This window comes from Alosa sapidissima, chromosome 10 (assembly GCF_018492685.1).
Source record: "Alosa sapidissima isolate fAloSap1 chromosome 10, fAloSap1.pri, whole genome shotgun sequence".
NCBI lineage: Eukaryota > Metazoa > Chordata > Actinopteri > Clupeiformes > Clupeidae > Alosa > Alosa sapidissima.
In genome coordinates, this window is record NC_055966.1 from 15,908,868 (window position 1) to 15,923,449 (window position 14,582).

The 14,582-nt window shown below is 46.9% G+C and overlaps 1 protein-coding gene across 8 annotated transcripts in view; it reads right to left on the bottom strand.

Moving 5' to 3' along the window:
* Nucleotides 1–390: 390 nt before the first annotated feature.
* phactr4b (phosphatase and actin regulator 4b) overlaps nt 391–14,582 on the bottom strand; it is a 48,207-nt gene continuing 34,015 nt past the window's right edge. For 6 of the 8 annotated variants that reach the window (XM_042107699.1, XM_042107702.1, XM_042107701.1 and 3 more), the window contains 10 exons: nt 13,764–14,141; nt 10,557–10,691; nt 8,721–9,294; nt 7,584–7,882; nt 6,575–6,794; nt 5,843–5,898; nt 4,379–4,440; nt 3,713–3,850; nt 2,707–2,783; nt 391–2,253 (listed from right to left, as the gene is read on the bottom strand). In XM_042107699.1, the coding sequence (XP_041963633.1) occupies nt 2,238–2,253; nt 2,707–2,783; nt 3,713–3,850; nt 4,379–4,440; nt 5,843–5,898; nt 6,575–6,794; nt 7,584–7,882; nt 8,721–9,294; nt 10,557–10,691; nt 13,764–14,141 (1,955 nt within the window). In that variant the 3' untranslated portion in view covers nt 391–2,237. The remainder of the gene's footprint in view (nt 2,254–2,706; nt 2,784–3,712; nt 3,851–4,378; nt 4,441–5,842; nt 5,899–6,574; nt 6,795–7,583; nt 7,883–8,720; nt 9,295–10,556; nt 10,692–13,763; nt 14,142–14,582) is intronic. The other 2 variants (XM_042107695.1, XM_042107697.1) reach the window with 2 other exon arrangements.

Below are 14,582 nucleotides of genomic sequence, written 5' to 3' on the forward strand. Positions count from 1 at the left end.
TCTATCTATCTGATGAGGTTTTATTTTATATGCCTGTTTATGACTCCTATGTTTATGTGTGGCTATTTTGTTTTCAATGTATGATCTAATTAATAAAGATTCATTAATAAAGATTAGCACAAAAAATACAAATTTCCTCCTGTTTGTTGCACCCCACCTGCCATGTCTCCATTCCCCACTAGTGGGGCCCACCCCACACATTGAGATCCACTGCTATAGGCTAATATAGGCCAAGTAACCTTCCTTCCCTATCTGATTGACATGCTAATGGGATGGCAATTTAACGACAGACTGATAAAAACCCCATTACAGTCTATGATAAAAAATAAAAAAACATGCCAGTCATCATCATATGGCACATATCTGAACTAACTACACACAAACAATTAATAACAATAGCCTACATTTATTTTTCAGAAGTGCAGGCATTGATTAGAAACATGACGTTTGACAACACAAGTTTCTTAATACTCAAAGCATTTAATTGAGATTTTGAGATGACTTTACAGCTATGAGAAATTGTTATCGTCAGTTACTGAAATATTACTGTCATATTAAAAAAAGAAACATACAGTACATCTCTATAATAGAATAGGCATCCCCATTCTTGTAGAGTCCTTGTAGAATCATACACTATTTTTTGCTTAAAAAAATAGCAACCTATATCACATTTATTATATTTAAAATATTTTTCAAAATAAAAGGAAGACCAGATATACACAGCCAGTTTAATCTACAGAATCAGTCTATACATCAGAACACTTTCTCTTCTACTGGCCATGAATTATGAGACACACTTGAGAAGCAGTGAAAAATATGGATGTTCCTGCCAAAATTGTTTCCCTGTATGCCACAAGAAAATAAAAATCAATTTTAAAAAGTGTTCAGTGAACCTTTTTATTCAGTCGCTGTCTTCATCTGCTAAAACATACATGTTTCAGTGCTTTTTGGAGCACTGTCTGTACATTCTGACTGGTACGTCTGCTCTATTACTATAATTAGTGTGCAATATCAGGTTGAACACCTGTGGACCTTGTGTTTCAGGGCTTCACAACAGATCAATTATTTCTAACCTGAAATGAACCTGATCTGCACCTCATTATATGACAACAGCAGCAATAGGAAATTTTGAAATTGTAAAACATGTAAAAAAAATAAAATAAAATAAAAACAAAGAGAAAAAGTGCAACTAAAATAATGATACTATTTTCTTTGTCCTCTAAATTCGTGGCTAAAATGGCAACTGTAACCTGGCAACCTTCAAAGAAAGTTTCATGAAAGGCCATAATGTTGTGTTCAGAATGAAAAAAAAAAAACCTTTGACAATTACAGTCATCTTATGATAATAACCTTCCAAACTGTCAGTCTAAATGACAAATATTACAACAGTCTATACACACATACATACACTCACGTATAAACACGTAATCCCAGAGCTTGTGCCTTCATGCATGGACAGCCTTGCAGTCCTTCTGGCTGTCCACGCCCACTCTCTTCATAGCAACCGGTAACTAACACTTATTATTACTGTATGCTTTATTACTGTATTGTCACCATAGATATTATTATTATAATTATCATCATTCTTACTATTAATGTGAATAATTTTATTACAGTTCCACAGAGCGAAACAACTGTGCCATACCAATGTAAAAGCTGAGAGAGAGAGAGCGCAAGAGAGAGTAAACAGTGATCTCCTGAACGCTCCCAAACAGAGCGGACTGGGTGGAGAGGGAGGTGTGTCCGCTTCCTGAACTGCTCCCTGAGGACTGTCGCAGGTGTGTGTTAAGCCACCACATACCTTGTCCCTCTTCTTGTGTAATGGTTTAGTCCTGCGTCCCCTCCAAAAAAGCCACATTAGTGCCTTGGCACGTGACTGCCCCCCGGTGGTGGGGGAGAAATACTGCAGCTATTCCTCCAGGCTTGACCTGGCAGCCTCTGCGCTTCCGCCCCTCTGTGCATTTTTGTTAATATTTACATATGTGAGCGGATGGGACTGATGAGTGTTTTTTTTTTTTTTTTTTTTTGCTTTTAAGTGGTGGTCCAGGTTTCCCTGTTGGTCTATACAGTACATTCAGAAACGTTGAAGGCAGTCCGACAGAGAGAGAGAGAGAGAGAGACACAGAGAGAGAGAGAGGCGGGTGGCACTAGGACCCTGAGGCTCCAGCAGAAATGCACGTCTTGGCCTTGCTGCCTTTCGGCAGGTAAGTGCTTCATAGTCCAGTTTTGCAAGGGGGCTAGGGCCGATGGAACCTATAAAGCAGGAAAAAGAACACAAAAACTTCTTAAGAAATTCTTAAAAAAATTCTTCTTAAAAAATTCTTAAGCCGACATCATTCATGCATACTGCCATGTGTACATCATGACTGGAAGTAGAAACAGGAGATGACAACTTCCAAAGATATCTCTTCATTCCACCCATTACCCACTCCAGAGAAGTACAATGGAAATGCTACCTCAGTGACTGAGCCAAGCCAAATGTAAATGCAAAGTAAATATTGGTCTGGAGACATCAAAATACTGATTTGATATTGATACGATCGATTCTGATGGGATATTGATATGATAGATTCTGATAGATAATGATAGGAAATAGATTGAATAGACTGCAAGATACCGATACAATATATTTTGATAGGATACTGACAGGATAGATTCTGAAAAGATATAGACTGGATAGATTCTGATAGGATGCTGATAAGATACCTTGTATAGATTCTGCTCTCTTCATGGACTTCCATCTCTAAGCTCTTGAACTCGTTCAGCTCTTTCCGGATTGCAGCCTGTGAAAGATGGAAAGGTTGTGAGCAACACTGGATCCTGTACCCGTCCATTAAGGGTGCCAGTAGTTACCTTTTGAATTTTTAATGGGAATTAACACTGGGAAAGAAATATGCCGGTTGAGTAACCTCCACGGCAATGATTTTAATAGGCATCTGAATGCTCTGAGCAAGGCACTTTTTCCCTACCGAGCCATAGATTACCACAGCCCAGTGTTCTTTTAGCTAGGAGAGCACAGCATACAGAGTCCCGGGGCGTGAGTTACAGCTCACTTCTGATTCATGTTGATATTTTGTCTGGTTTTGTTGTTTTATTCATAACTCTTTTTACGGCATGCCAGAAATATTGCTAAGGACAGGGTCACAAACAACAGCTGGAGGGAGGGAGAGGGAAGGTGGGTGAGGGAGTTTTAGTCTCTCTCCCTCTCACACACACATACCCTTGTCACCTTAAATTTCCTGCGCTCAACAGTGCAAACTGCGCTCAACCGAAGCAAACTGGGGAAAAGGCGAGGCACCAGGGACAAGGGTGAAGTAAATAAGAGCACGTCTGCCCTGACAGATGGGAAACAGACCAGCGAGGGGAACGTCACAGCTGACCTGACACACAGAGCCAAATGGGAGTGAAAGAAGCTCCGATTCTTCCCACACACTTCCTGTGAACCTGAAGTCTCTACTTTTGGCCCTTTCTGACCCAGCACTTGGTCCGATGGGAGGGAAACTGAGCAATGGGATGTACTGGGACTAATGGCTTTGCTTCGACAGTCTAAATACCAAATTTGTTAATAATTTTTTGGATAAATGCAATATAGGCACTGGTATAAATGTGAATGGACATTAGAGTTTTGCCCACATTGGCAAACTTGGTCACATAAGGTGATGATAACTGTCAGTAGACTGTTGGGAGTTCTAGCGTTGGCACTCATCTTCACCTTGTCTGCAGGCGTGAGCTTGGTCCAGGGCTTGTCAGCACGGCGGTCGTAGTCCTGCGCACTGGTCACTTCTACATACTCGTGGAAACGCAAGATCTTCCTGGCCTGGAGTTCAGCCACAGTGGGCCTCTGGCTCAGCTGAGGGAGGAAGAAGAGCCATGCAGCCGTTTAACACAAAAATGCAGAACTCTACACACAACACAAACAGGCATCTCCCAGTGGAGCGGCACTCTGCCTGGCTGGGCTTGCACGATAAGGCAAACAATTAAACAGCAAGCAACAAAAGAATGTGTGTGTGTGTGTGTGTGTGTGTGTGTGTGTGTGTGTGTGTGTGTGTGTGTGTGTGTGTGTGTGCATCTGCCCGTATGCTCCCTGATCCTAATGAAGATATTGCCGTGTAGAAGTAAACGCTTTCATCATTCCCCAAAGCAGATGTTCACTATTTAATGCCTGCCTTGTTTTAACTCGGCTGCGAAAAATACAACAAATTGCCCACATGCCCACTTCAGTAAACTTCAAATAATGCAAACTCCCAATAAAGTCTTCATATGTTCAGAGCTGATATTAAACACCCTCTGAATATGCCTTTTAGTGATGCTTCCATGTCTTTTACCAGATGAATTCAAGAAGACCCCTGGTCAGATCTCGTCTCCAAGATGAGCTTACCTTCCTGGTGAGTCTGCGTTTGATCTCGCGGACCTCGGCCTGCCGGTCGGCCTGGTTCTTGGCTGGAGATGAAAGATACAGACACCTCTAAGTCAACTAACATGCAACCACGGGTCCGTCAACTGAGCAGGCTCCTAGTATTCCATGCTGTAATCGATGTGCAATGACCAGAGCTTTGGAGTGAGGGAGGTAAGCTTAAAGCCTTCCATTCGGACACATATTCTTTGTGCAGATGACTTAGGCAGACATTCATTCCATCACAAACTTTAGTGGTCTGCTCTGGATAATTCCACCAGTTCTGAGCCTCGCCTGCAAAGACACACTGCTGGCAGTGGTCAGCCCACAGTGCTGGAAGAACTTGTCTTAATCTTATGTCTTAATCCATCAGGTTGTGCAAGGCACTTCTGTGTGCTGGGGTGAAATACGGCCCCTTGCAATGCCAACTAAACAACAACAACCACAACAAGATGTGCTCTTAAGGGGCTGCTATACCATGGAGGAGCGCCTGCTCATTAGTAGAGAAGAGAGGTGCTCGCTAAAGCCTGGGGTTAGAAGCAGTTCATGCAAGATGCAGGAAGTGAGAGACGGAGAAGGGAAGAGAAGGAGGGAGGGGAAGAGAGGGAGGGCAGTGGCAGAGGAGGAAGAGAGACTCCATGAGTGAGTGAATTATTGATGCGGGGAAGAGAAAAGCTTCAGCGTGCAGTGAAGTCTATCAGAGGCTGGGTGAGGGAGCACAGGCGTAACTATGAAAGACAGGCGGAAGATGGAGACAGAGAGGGCTCTGTGTGTGTGTGTGTGTGTGTGTGTGTGTGTGTGTGTGTGTATTGGGGGGGCGGGGGGTATGGAGTGTATGTAAGTATAGGTGTGAGTTGAGTTTGTGTATGTGTGTGTGTGTGAGGGGAGGGGGGGGGGGGGGTTACTGGGGTTCATACCGCAGAAGCCTACTAAATAGAGAAGGGAGGTGAGTATAGCAAACAGATAAAAGACAGAGGGGTGGGGAAGATGGAAGGGACATAGTGAGGAAGAGAGAGGGAGGACGGAGAGGAGGGGTGAAAGAGAGAGAGAGAGAGAAGGGCGATTAAGACGAAGACAATAATGAGGGAATGACAGAGGACAACAGAAGACAAAAGACAGAGTGTATCAGAGAAAAAGAGATAAGGCTGAAAAAGTGAATGAGAGAGACAGAGCGTTAGAATGAGAGGGAGAGCGAGAGAGATGGAGAGAAAGAGAGGGAGAGTAAGAGATGGAGAGAGAGAGAGAGAGAGCATTAGAGAGAGGGAGAGCAAGATAGATGGAGAGAAAGAGGGAGAAACAGATTGTTAGAGAAAGGGAGAGCAAGAGAGATGGGGAGAGGGAGAGAGAGAGAGAAAGATAGGGAGCGAGACAGAGTGTTAGCGAGAGGGAGAGCGAGAGATGGAGAGAAAGAGAGGGAGAGACAAAAGAGGGGGAGAGCAAGAGACTCACGTTGAAGGATATTTCTCTGCTCCAGCTCCTCTGCTGTAGGCCGCTGGCTCAGGCGTCTGCAAACACATCCGTTTTTAGCAATTATTATTTCACAGCCTACTTGTTTGTGCGTGCATGCACATACGTATGTGTTTGTGTACAGACAGACAGACAGACAGACACTTTATTCATGCCGAGGGAAATGTTAGGCATCCAGTAGCTTAGACAACCATAACACAACAAACACACATACACACATCTCACAAGCATAAACATCACTCACAGAAATGTAAAGAGTTAACAAATTGTGAAGTGTATGTGTGTGTTTGTGTACATACGTATGTATGTGTGTATGTGTACGTACATATGTATGTACTGTATGTATGCCTGCAGTTCACTATCAATCCTCATGTGTGAATACAGTGAGCTGTGTGCCATATCTCTCAGCATTTGATCTTGTATCTAAACACACACACACACACACACACGCACGCACGCACGCACGCACTTGTATTTGTGATGTATCCAAAAACAAAACACAACAATCTGACTATGTTTTTGTTTGTGTGTGTATGTGTGTGTGTGTGTGTGTGTATGTATGTATGTATATGACAGCATATGTGTGTTCCTATGCCTGACCATGTGTGTGTGTGTCTGTGTGTGTATGAGAGCATGTGTGTGTGTGTGTGTGTGTGTGTGTGTGCCCATGCCTGACTGTGTGTGCGTCCATGTGTGTGTCCGTGTGAGTGCTACCTCGTCAGCGCGGTGCCGATCTGTGCACGGATGGCCTCCCACTGCTCCTTGCTCTGCCACGAGAGGCCTGTGTGCTCGCCTCGGCCTGGCCAGTCTGGCCCCGGCGGCCGGTCCCTCACCGGGCGTTCCCGCTCCGCCTGCTGGCGGTCTGGGGCCGATGGCCGGCTGCTCAACTTGAGCGCCAGAGTGTCCTTCCGCTTCACCCGGCTAGCCAGAGCGCCTACACACACACACACACACACGCACACACACACACGCGCACACGCACGCACGCACGCACGCACGCACGCACGCACGCACGCACGCACACAGAGAGAGGCAGAGAGAAAGAGAAGCAATAAACAAATGGTCAAATGTAGAAATAACAGATGTTATAGCATTTTTAGGCATAATGCATTTTTTAGTAGAGATTAAATTTGTATTAATCATGATTGCATTCAATTTGAATGGCCTGAGCTAAACCATGTGGTGAAAAACAGAGCCTGGCTGTTGCTCAAAACTAAATGTACTGAAGGACACATATGGTCGAACTCGCGCTGGTCCCTCTCATCAGCCACAAGGCTGGTAAAGTCAACATAGCATTAATCTTGAATTTCCCCTTGGGGATCAATAAAGTATCTATCTATCTCTCTATCTAACCTTTAGGTATTATCCAGATAATCCTACGATGTATAGTATAAGTCAATAGACAACTTGTCAACAGAGAATGAACAAGGTCCATCTAGCATATCCACACATATTTTTGCATGAAATACATTTATAAACATAGTATTAAAAAGGAATATATACATTTAATGAATTTCATAGAATGGTGGTTATTTGGCCTTGGCCTTTATTAATTCAGTGGATGAGCTGCCTAATAGTTCATTTCCACTCCCCTGCGGATCCAACTTCTCAGAAATCAATGGGAGTCAATAGGAGTGAGCGGGCAGTCTAGACAGCGGAGCCTTTTAAATCCACCTAATACACCCTTTAAATACACCAAACCAAAGCAGCTGGGCACACGTACTAGGTGGCTCCTCGTCCTCCTCATCCTCGTCCGAGTCTTCGTCCTTGTAGAGCACTGGCCCGTCGGAGTCACTCTCCTCCCCCATGCGCCGCGCTCCGTCCTCTTCGTCTTCCTCGTCTTCCTCCTCGCTGCTGTCGCCCCCCTCGGGGATGACGCTGATGCTGGGGTCGCCCACAATGCACCGCCGGCTCCGCGGCTCCAGCTCCGGCTGAGTGGGGTGCAGGTGCTCTGACGGAGGCTCGTCCTCCTCGTCCATCTCGTCGTCCTCCTCGTCCTCGTCCGAGTAGTCGTCGTCGTGCCTGTGTGACAGAAGGGAAGAGGTGAGCGACACATCATCAAGTCTTCAGTCTGACCAAATCTGCTGAAATACATGATAGGTGATCAGGGATTCCCCTTCTGTATGAGTAAGTTCAGTCCTAATCCAGTTCGTTTGTTAATAATCTACAGGTTTTTGTCCATCGTCCATCCCAAGGTCTCTGACGGCAGTAAACAAGTCGACGGAGGTCCGTTGATGTTGGCAGAGCTGCACACTCCACACCAATTGGAGCTACAGATGCTCATCGACCGACCTGCATTATCAGGCATCTGACCGTATCTGACAAATATCGTTCTGTATGTACACTATGATTTCACTCCCCTTCCAATCCTTATCTCTTTACCCCACTACATTAAAGGTGCTCTAAGCGATGCTGGGTAACGTCACTTCTGTTGACTTTCAAACAAAACAGAGAGCTAGCTCGCTACTTCCTCCCCCTCCCTCCCGTGCTGCTCCCGTGCAATTGAAACTCTCCTAAACGCGCATCTCGTCTGTGATTCGCTGGAACAGTTTGTTATGTTTTTATGGGCTTTTGTTTATGTTTTTATTTTAAGGTTTGCCGAGGTTGTTTTTGTTGCCCTTTTTTGAAGCCTGGGCTGTCCACAGAGATCGTGTTTTTGTTACAGTGTATTCAGGACACAGACAGCTAGCGGTTGGTTAGGTGATGTTTGCAGTAAGTGACATTAAACGTTTTAGCCTAAAAAACGTGTGGCATCGCTTAGTGCACCTTTAAATGAAGCAGGCTGCTGATGATATGAACACTGCCATCTACAGCATGTGGATGTGGCCAGTGCTAGCTTGCCTGTGCCCGCTTTACTCACATCTTGAGGGGCTGGATGGTGACCTGAAGTGGTCGACCGCGGGCGTCGGCGGCGTACTCGGGCGGCGTCTCGAAGAGCAGCGCGTGGGCGGAGCGCTGCGAGCTGTCCGGGTGTGGCACGGCCGGCCCGGGCGAGTTGAGCGCCCGCTGGATCATGATGTGCAGCGGCACGGGCGCCTGGCGTGGGGGCTCCTCTTCCTCCTCCTCTGGGCTGGAGGCGTCGAACTGGGGCGGCGGGATGGGCTGGGGGATGGGGTGCGGGTAGGAGTGCTGGTGGGGCAGCAGGTGGGAGTGCGTGTGGGCCAGCCGTGGGGGCGAGGGGGGGATGTGGGAGGGCAGGGGTGGGGAGGGAGGCGGCGGGGGCAGCTGGAAGCCCGCGGGCAGGCCGGAGAAGTCTTCTGGGGTCAGGGCGGAAGAGGCCGGGGAGCTCTGGGGAGGGAGGGTGGAGGAGGTGGAGGAGGAAGAGGGGTCCTCAGTGTTGCGCTTGGTGACCGGTGTGGTTCTCTTAGGGGGCATGGGTGGGGAGGGCTTGGCAGGAACCATGCTGTGGCCTCCACTGATCTGGTGGATCTCAGCTGTGGGAGAAGCACAGAGAAATTAACGACTGAAAAACACTGCGACTAAGAGTTCAGCTTTCTTGCGTGTGTTTTAAAACAGACAAATCCCTGTGTTTATACAGACGTCATCTGGCTGACTCGTGTTCCTCAAGTATCCATCCAGTTTAAAAGCCATATTGTGAAAACTGAATGCAACTGATCTCAACACTCTTTAGAATGCAGCCACATGAGCAGGACAAACAGATAATATGCACACATCCTCTCACCCAGCAGATGCGTTCACTTTGACCAGCGGCTGACCCAAGTGACAGGAGAGAGCCCCTCGGCTTCAAACACACACAGCTCCTGACCAGAGGACGGTCTGTCGCACAGCCAAAGCGAGACAAAGCAACAATAAGGAACATACAAGGGAGGCAGGAAGCTGAGATTACTTTGATGCAAAAAGTCTTTGTAAAGACTCATGCTGCAGCCATTCTCATACCACGCACGCCATGTTGGTGACCATCTCGGTGACTTCCCAGAGCAAAGACTTCATGCAGCGCTTATTCTTAAGTTTGTTTATTTTTGCATGTGTCTGGTCAAAGTTGTGCGACACAAAAACACAAAAAGCTGCCCTAAAACCCATAGAGCGTACTGAGCGCAAGGGGGGGGGGATGTGTTAAGCATCTGCGGACTCCTGGCATGCACTAAAGTGGATTGGGCTCTTCAGTTCTTAGCGGCGGCCAGCACTTAGTCTAATTCTGCACGCCAGAGCAGATGTTGGGTGGATTAGCTGTTTTTATCAAAACTGCAGCTGGAGCTCCGCTGCTTCAGATGAACAGGTCAGTGAGATTTCTGGGCCAGCGTGGACCATGGCAGAATGGAGCAAGGACACATACGGGCCAATTCACACCTGCAGCACACACACACACACACACACACACACTGCAAACTTGCACTGTTATAGCTACACACACACACTCTTTAGCAAGCAAGTGCGTGCATGTAGACACACAAACACACGCACACGCACACACACACTCAGACGCATATGAAAGACAACAGCTGGACACATGCAGTTCATTAGCGAGACTAGCAAACGAGAGGTCAAAAGGTCGCCATCATTCGCTGCAGCTTTGTTAAGTTCTGCATCCGGGCAGAGTGACAGACAGGCGATGATGGCGATGAGGGCGACGCGGACGAGGAAGGAGGAGGACAACAAAGAGGAAGACCAGGAGGGCGTCTGACAGAGAGGACGTGCTCAGCTCCACCCAGTTGAGCTTGGCTTCACAGAAGCGTACCTGCGCGGACAGCTCCCGGACGCTTGCACAGGTAGACGGGCAGGGACAGGTAGACGTCGTACTCGCCCTCCCGCTTCCAGCAGGACCAGTAGAGGGGCAGCTGGGGGTTATCTCCCCCGTGGAGATTGGCCGCTGCTGGAGGAGGAGGAGGAGGGAGGGGGCAGGAAAGGTAGCCCACAGTGGTCATGAGCTACTGCAGGCTACTGTACCAAGCTAATTCCAGCACCAATCAACCAATCAATCAATCAATCAATCAATCAATCAATCAGGCTTTATTTAATATAGTGCCCTCCATGCAAGATAACCATAAAAGATGCTTCACAGTAGAAAGAAAGAAGAAAAAAAAGAAATGCTCCAGGACTAAAAAGTGTCCCTTCACCTTTCAGTATTCTTTGCACATCTTTTCTCTGCACGATTTAGACTCTTTACAGTCTTCTCACAGACCGAGGTACCAACATCTATGGCATTGCCTCATACATAACCTACCCTACGCAGTTGTGCAAAGCATTTTAATATGATTCAGCAGGAGATTCATTATACTTCAACCCATAAAATATGCATCGTGGGTCCAGCCCTGAGCGACCTGACCGGGCACACGGGGCGAGGCGCTCGGGAGGAATGTAACACATGTCTAACGATCTCTTCTACACCTCCTCTGCTGCAGTTCTTTAACATGAGCGGATCAATACAAAAGACAGCCATGGCCGAGAGAGGCCCCAGGCTCTGTCCAGAGAGAGAACCCAGAGAGAGGCTGGTGCAGCTCATCGACCGCAGGCCAGTATTGGGGATGATGGTTGGCCAGCCTGCCAAGCCTGCCCATCTGTAAAATCTCTGGGCAGGTGGGTGAGTCCTTCATGCGGGGCTAATCTTAACCATCTGATACTAATGACCATCAGGGGCTCTGGGAGTCCTTGACAGGGAGCAGTGCAGGAATGCGCATGGAGAAGTGAAGGAGAGAGCAGCTGCCTGCACTTAGACACTCACAGACAGAGACAGTTACAGGCAGCCATCAAGGAGTTGAAATCTCCACTACATTCAAGCACATCTCCTTCAGTAGTCTTAAACTGTTCAAATTCAAAACACAGTGCAAGTGTGTCACAAAAAGCAAAAACATATGCAAGGCAACTCCTTGAATATATAGGCATGACATTTTTGCTGTGGTGGTTGCCGCAGGATTGGAAATCAATTTACTCCACAGAGAAATAAATTAAATAGAAGGCAACTAGCAGTACCTTATACTGCACAAATAGGTGTTTTAATCTTTCACTCAGTAATACTCCTTGTGTATGGTCTACACAGCAGTAGAGTCCTTAGAGGAAGAACTGGGCTTTCATTTCTCAGCTGTTTGATTCTACAGGCCTATACATAGGTAAGTACAAATGTGCTATGAAAGAAAGTCCCTACATATGGCAAAATACAGGAGGCAGCAGCTCTACATCAGAGAGAAAGAGGGAGAACGAGAGGGAGAGAAAGAGGGAGGGAGAGAGAGAGGGAGAAGAAGAGGGAGATAGATAGATAGATAGATAGATAGATAGATAGATAGATAGATAGAGAGAGAGAGAGAGAGAGAGAGAGAGAGAGAGAGAGAGAGAGAGAGAGAGAGAGGTAACACTGTATGGTCAGACGAATGTGTGGTTAAACATCTCATCCCCAATTTCAAACCTAACAGCATACAAAACAAGGGACTTTTTTAAATGGGTGTTTTTAGGCCAATCCCCTGTCCTTTCTACAAGAGAACAAAAAAAAAAACCCACAATGGATTGTATTATGTAAGCAGCTTGGGGTGGCAAAACAGAGGCATTAGATTTGGATAATGTTCTGCAGCCCAAAAAAACATTCAAATCTATTCTAATCTTGTGGCCTTCGTTCCAGTGGCCTGCTCGCCTGTGGCTGAGGCTGAGGCAAGCAGCTGACTGAAAAATGCCAAGTATCTAAGGAGCAAACAGACCCCCCCCCCCCCCCCCCCCTTCAGTCCCCTCCATGCTAACCCCAATGTTACACAACCAGATTAAACCAGACGGACTGACCACTGCAGGCGCGTCTGACCAGCCCATGGCCGTCGCCTGCGCCAAGCAGCTCTGCAGAAAGGGTTGCTGATGTTTCTGCAGCATTGTGCAGTGTTAGCTGAGCTGTGTGTGCTTTTTGTATGTGTGTGTGTGTTTGTGTTGTGTATTAATCAGGACTATGATTATACCCTTAGGATGATGTCTTATCACGGATGGTGCGGGGAGGGGAGAAAAAAAAAGATCAAAGTCAAATGCAAGGATGTAGGACAAGAGTAATGATCCCTATGGAGGGAAAACATACTCCAACAAAAACAAAGAAGACGTCCAACATGGCAACGCAACGGCAGGCCGCCCAGTTTCTGATCCCCTGACCGATAAGCTCCATGTCCGAACCTTTCTATGGAGGACACAGCAGTAATAATTAAAGAAAAAAAGTCAACACTAAAGGAGTAACAATATGAATAGCATAGTTAAGATGAACCTAGTATTGATCTGGGTGTGGGATGGACGGGGAATTAAGTGTTTCTACACACATCATCAGCACATGAAGATGGCATTTGTATAATACAGTGAGTGTGAGCTGTAGTCAAGATGCATGAATGTTAACTAGTGAATCAGAATGCAGCCAGAGAATTTATTCAGAGGATCCTCTGGCCAAGAGGAGATTTTTAGTGGTTTAGAAAGACCTAACCATCGTAACATATCTACATCATTGGTCTTTAAAGTATGTTTTGACACGGTTGCTGTTAGTCTGGCCTGAGCTATTCTGGGAGATTCGTTTGGTCAACATTAAATACAGAGGCCACTAAAGAAAGTCTTTACCTACCAAGTTCTACCAGAACTGGGGCATCACTCTCTACAAGAAGCTCTTGAAGATCCAACTTTTCCAAAAGGACCTCACGTAACACATCTAACAACCCAATACTCCCAACATGCACTTCATTTCTGCCCTCCCTCTCCCTCCCTCTACCACTACCTCCTCCAACTACACATTAACTAGTACTTAAACTCATGCACTTTCATCCTCTGGTAGTAAGGTTTACCGTAGTGGTACTTATTGTTACCTAAAGTCTCCATTGCTATGTAGCTTGCATGTTGTTCGTCATTTTGTGAGTCGCTTTGGATAAAAGTGTCAGCTTAGTGCATAAATGCATAAATGTAAATTCACTTAAAAAAAAAGCAAGCAGCAATAAGCACTCACCCAGCATGCCAGCGTTGCTGTTGCGGTTGACGGGTTTGGGGGGCGGGACCGGGGGCTGCTTCGCCTGCTGGGTGGCACCACCACCACCAGAGGCAGCAGAGGACGAGGGTGGTGGCAGCGTGCCCGAAGACTGCGTGTTGCCACCAGCGGACGACACTGCCCTGAGAGGCTTGCTGCCACCACCGGCGGACGATGAGGAGGCCGAGGAGAAGGCGGCGGGGGGGTTGTGGACAGGGGTCCGGGGCGGCCCCTCGGTGCCCGGCTCTGGGGTGGAGGTCATCAGCCACTTCGGAGGCATGACTGACTGTTTCGGGGGCAGGGGTTCCCGCAAGGTGTCCCGGATGGCATCGCAGTCGGGCACAAAGTGACTGTCAGACTCTGGAACACACACACCAGAAAAGGGATGCTTAGAGTTCATGGCCACATACAGTACAGCTCAGGAGGATGGTGCTCAGAAAACACATCTCAAAGCAGCCTAATGAGTCATAGTCTGGCTAATACTACACTACACTAACACTTTGCGGAGGTTGTGTCCTTTTCACTGCCTGATTATAAACAGCTGACCTTTTGCCATCTGTGCCAGCTGTGGACATCACTGAGGGGGTGGGAGATGTTATGTACCACTTTAGAGTCTAAGCCAACACATCTGTGTGTTCCTCTCTGTATCTGTCTATCGGCAGCTGATATATAAGGACCATTATCACTCTCTCACTCTCTGCCCAAAGACATTCTATTCTGTAACGCTCTCACTTTCACAACTTTCTTTTCACTCTCAAACGGACTTTCACAATATTTCATCCTTTCTGCCTTTCTTATTCT